General features: G+C 36.3%; 1 protein-coding gene across 1 annotated transcript; it reads left to right on the forward strand.

Annotated features, from left to right (window-relative positions):
* Nucleotides 1-866: 866 nt before the first annotated feature.
* Nucleotides 867-2,439, forward strand: LOC140888951 (uncharacterized). The gene is made up of 3 exons (XM_073296645.1): nucleotides 867-1,050; nucleotides 1,142-1,690; nucleotides 2,354-2,439. Exons 1-3 carry the CDS (start codon nucleotides 867-869, stop codon nucleotides 2,437-2,439), a joined length of 819 nt encoding a protein of 272 aa, XP_073152746.1.
* The last annotated feature ends 2,611 nt before the right edge of the window (nucleotides 2,440-5,050 follow it).

The following is a 5,050-nucleotide window of genomic DNA, read 5'->3' on the forward strand; positions in this document are numbered from 1 at the left end:
ACACACAAGTGAAGTGTTGTTCAGAAAGTGTTTCTTTGGTTTTTCGTCTTTCGGTTTAGAACTTTCTATTAGTTTATTATTCTAGTTCTTACTAGTTTTTAGGAAGTCTTTTATTTTCTCAATTTGTTGATGAAAGTGGTTTTTCATAAAACAATCGCTAGTTGGTTTTTTTGTAAACTGATTTGATTTTCTAGTGATTATTTCGCTATGAGGCATCGCACAAGTATTTGATACTTGTGCATAATTATCTGTGTTGTTATTTATTTTTATTGTTAGTTAATTATTCTGCTGCATAGTGTTATCGTGAAGTGTTGACAACACTGAAAAATAACACACACTTGAATATTTATTTCTGGTATTTATGTGATTTCAGACTGTCCAAACCTTACAATTGACGTCAGAGACATTCACTTGACGATACGAAGTGTGATTCTATTTTTGTGTTTGACAGGACATCACAATGGAGATACCTTATTTAGGAACTGCTCAACGTCCTCCAATCTTGGATGGATCCAACTATGCTATCTGGAAAGTCAGGATGCGTGTATACATCAAATCGATTGATGAAAAGGCATGACAACGTGTACTACAAGGCTGAAATCCACCAAGGAGAACTGATGGAGAAGGAGACTTTCCACTCAAACCAGAAACGGGCTGGAATGCCGATGAAACTGCTGCTTCGAATATGAACAACAAAGCTCTTAATGCTATATTTACTTTCTCTTGATTCTAATATGTTTGCACTTGTAACTAACTGTGTTTGTGCTAAACATGCTTGGGAAAAACTTCAAATGCATTGTAAAGGATCCAATAGTGTACGTCAAACCAAAAGAAGGATTCTCACTACTCAGTTTGAAAATCTGAGAATGGAAGAAAGTGAGACAATTGATGATTATGAACGACGCTTGAGGAAGATCGAGAATGAGGCAATTGATCTTGGTGATGCTATTTCAAACGAAAGTTTAGTGAGCAAAGTGTTAAGATCACTGTCTGAAAGATTTCAAATGAAGATTTGTGCAATTGATGAATCAAAAGACACATCAATTCTGGGTTTGGATGAATTGATGAGTTCCCTTCGAACTTATGAGTTGGAGATGCATTTTGGAAAAAAAGGACAAAGGTAAGTCCATTGAACTTCAAGTTTCTAATGACTCATACAATGATTTTGTTGATCTGACACATGGAGTCAACGAGTATGACTTAGGAGATGATTCCATTGCCTTACTTACCAAAAAATTTGGTAACTATTTGAAGAGAATGAGAGATTATAAGAAACCTGGTCAGAAACCTAAAGTTCTGAATACTCCTGCTATTGGAAAACCATTAAGGATTTGCGGACCAGAACAGAATACCATCCCTTCAAAGAGTCAAAATCACTTTCAGAAAGAAGGAAAAACACTGACTATCTCAAAGAAATTTGAGTCTGTGAAGTGTCATGAGTGCACAGGATTCGGTCACTATGCTAATGAGTGTCCAACCAGACTTCGCAAAGGAATGTATGTTTCCTTGAGTGATGATGAAGAGGAGGAGGGTACAGAACAAGGAGAAGAAGAGACTCACAATGCACTGTCAGTTCTGGTACAACAGAAACACAGTGTTGTCACAGGTGTCACAACACTTGGTCACAACACTGACCAAAAGGTAATTTGTCTGAATGCATCTGTTTTTGGTGACTCAAATCAGGAAGCTGGTGAAGTAGAACTTTCTTGGGATAATTCTTAGAAGATGTATGAATAATTGTATAATGACTGGATATTAAAGAACAAGTCAAATTCTGCTTTAACAAAGGAGAACAATGAACTGAAAGCTTCAGTGGCTAGCTTGAAGTTGTTCTGAGCAAGAAGGATTTAGAACTATGCAAAGTCAAAGAAGAGCTTGGAAGAGCCAATGCAACTCTCGCAAAGTTTAATTCAAACAAGACCAAGCTGGATTCAATTCTGATGATGAGAAAGATGATAGAGCTGGTCTAGGATTTCAAAACAGCAAGTTTGAAGTAGGGGAGTCATCACAAACTGTTTTTGTCAAGGAGAACAGTAACTCTTCTAGTGTTCCAATTGCAATTCCAAAGGAAATGCCAATTCCATTAAAGACACAAACTCCTGTTCAGAGGAAAAAACAAAAAAAGCGTAGGTTTGTTTGTCATTACTGTCACAAGCAAGGTCACATCAAGCCTTACTATTTTAATCTCAGGTATGACTATATGTACTTGAATACCAGACAAGTGTTGCCATCAGTGTTGCCAACACTGAACCAGAATACTGTCTGGAAGAAAAATTCTGAGAAAAATTTTGGGTACCAAAAGCTAAATCTAGTTGTAATTTCGTTTATACTTCCATGAAAACTAATGTTGCAGGTCATTGGTACTTCGACAGTGGCAGTTCACGCCATATGACAGGATTGAAGAAGTATCTTTCTGACTATGTTGAACAGGATAAATGAAAATTGACATATGGAGGAGGAGCCAATGGAAAGATTGTTAGAAAAGGAACTTTAAATGTAGAAGGACTGCCTAAGCTTCACAATGTTCTACATGTTGAAGGATTAAATGCTAATCTGATTAGCATTAGCCAACTCTGTGATGATGATCTTTATGTTAAATTGATAAAACTTTGTGTCAAGTATTTGATAGGAGTAATTCGTGTGTTTTGACAGGGTCTAGATCATCGGACAACTGTTATCAACTTGTAGAGGAAATTGCTTGCAAATTCACCAAGGTTGATGATTTGAATTTATGGCATCAAAAGTCAGGACATGCTAACTTCAAAGCTCTGAAGAAACTGAGCAAGTATGAAGCTATACGTGGGATGTCAAACCTAACTTCTGGAGTTCCATATGTGTGTGGAGACTGTAAAAAAGGTAAGCAAACTCGTGTGTCACTTCCAGTGTTACAACTCTATGGGACAACACGATGTCTTGAACTCCTACACATGGACTTAATGAGACCTATGGAGGTTGAAAGCTGTGGAGGTAAGAGATATTCATTTGTGTGTGTTGATGACTTTTCAAGGTACTCATGGGTAAGTTTTCTAAGAGAAAAGTCTGAGACATTCGAAGCTTTCAAAAAGTTAATAAAATAGATTACTAACTTGTATTCTTTGAAGGTTATCAGGATTCGAACTGACCATGGTAAGAAATTTGAAAACTCATTGTTTGATCAATTCTGTGAAAAGGAAGGTATATAACATGAATATTCAGCACCTAAGACACCTTAGCAGAATGACATTGTCGAAAGGAAAAACAAAAGCCTCCAAGAGATGGCAAGGGTTATGTTAAGCTCAAAAAATATTGAAAAAAGATTTTGGGCTGAGGCTTTAAATACTGCATGTCACATATCCAACATGGTGTATTTAAGGAAAGGTTCTACTATGACTTCCTATGAAATTATCATGGGAAAGAGGCCCAACCTTAAATATTTTCATGTTTTTGGATGCATATGTTATGTTCTGAATGACAGGATGCAGTTGGCTAAGTTTGATTCAAAAAGCGATAAGTGTTTATTTCTTGGATATGCTTTGAATAGTCGAGCTTATCTTGTGTTTAACTTAAGAACTAGAACTATAATTGAATCTATTAATGTGGTATTTGATGATTATGCAGATCTGAAAGGGAAAATAATTGAAGACAATATTGATGATCTATTGGATACTGTTGCACCCCAGACTGATTCCAGTGTTGTAACCAGTGTTGTCTCACCTGAACAATCACCTAGCACGACGCTGAATCTAAATGAACAGAGTACAGAAGATCGGGATAATTTTGAAAATGAAATACAAGATTCTGGACACGATGTACCAAGCAGAATTCAGAAAAACCATCCTACTTCAAAAATCATTGGAGATGCACAAGGAAGGATGCAAACTCGAAAAAAAGGAAAAAGTTGATTATCAAAAGATGAGTGGGTTAGTGTGCATGACTTCCACATACTCTCAGGTAAGAAATTCTTTCTTTGTGTCTAGTATTGAACCAAAAAATGTTGTTGATGCTTTAAAAGATGAGTTTTGGGTCACTGCTATGCATGATGAACTTGAATAATTTGTTAGGAATGATGTGTGGATCTTAGTTCCTCCACCTGATCATAGTAATATCATTGAAACAAAGTGGATTTTTAAGAACAAAACTGATGAATCAGGAAATATTGTAAGGAACAAGGCTAGGTTGGTAGCGCAAGGGTATACACAAGTTGAGAGGATGGACTTTGATGAAACCTTCGCACCTGTAGCCCATATAGAATCTGTGAGATTATTGTTGGCTATTGTATGTCACATGAAAATGAAACTATTTCAAATGGATGTCAAAAGCGCATTTTTGAATGGAATTTTGAAACAAGCACCTCGTGCTTGGTATGGAAGGATCACGGAGTATTTGCTTGATATTGGATTCAAAAGAGGTGAGGTAGACAAAACACTTTTTGTTCAAGCACCTCGTGCTTGGTATGGAAGGATCACGGAGTATTTGCTTGATATTGGATTCAAAAGAGGTGAGGTAGACAAAACACTTTTTGTTCAAAAAGTACAAGGTAACATTCTTATCTGTCAAATCTATGTTGATGACATAATTTTTTGTGCTTCATCTCAAAAACTTGTGAATGATTTTGTTGAAAGCATGAATGCTACCTTTGAAGAGCATGGTAGGTGAGTTGAATTACTTTCTAGGATTACAAGTAAAACAAATGAGTGATGGAATCTTTTTGTGTCAAAGAAAATATGCTAAGAATTTGGTAAAGAGGTTTTGTACTGATCATGTTAGACATATGAAAACACCAATGGGAACTAATGAAAAACTGTGCAAAGACAGTGTTGCTGACAGTGTTGACATCACTTTGTACAGAAGCACAATTGGAAGTCTGCTGTATTTGAGTGCAAGTCGACCTGATATTATGTTCCGTGTGTGTTTGTGTGCCCGATATCAATCTGATCCTAAAGTCACACATATGAAAGCTATAAAAAGAATTTTGAAGTATGTTTCAGGCACTTTAGACTTGGGGTTATGGTACACTAAAGAAACCAATACTAATTTGGTAGGCTATAGTGATGCTGATTGGGCAGGAGAT

Source organism: Henckelia pumila, chromosome 3 (assembly GCF_033568475.1).
Source record: "Henckelia pumila isolate YLH828 chromosome 3, ASM3356847v2, whole genome shotgun sequence".
Lineage (NCBI taxonomy): Eukaryota > Viridiplantae > Streptophyta > Magnoliopsida > Lamiales > Gesneriaceae > Henckelia > Henckelia pumila.

Excerpts from the sequence above, each read along its gene's own strand:
- LOC140888951 (XM_073296645.1), top strand. The coding sequence starts at position 867 with ATGGAAGAAAGTGAGACAATTGATGATTATGAACGACGCTTGAGGAAG. Across the intron at positions 1,051-1,141 it reads AAAAGACACATCAATTCTGG|TTTCTAATGACTCATACAAT; the intron begins GTTTGGATGAAT and ends TTGAACTTCAAG. Across the intron at positions 1,691-2,353 it reads TGACTCAAATCAGGAAGCTG|GTCATTGGTACTTCGACAGT; the intron begins GTGAAGTAGAAC and ends CTAATGTTGCAG.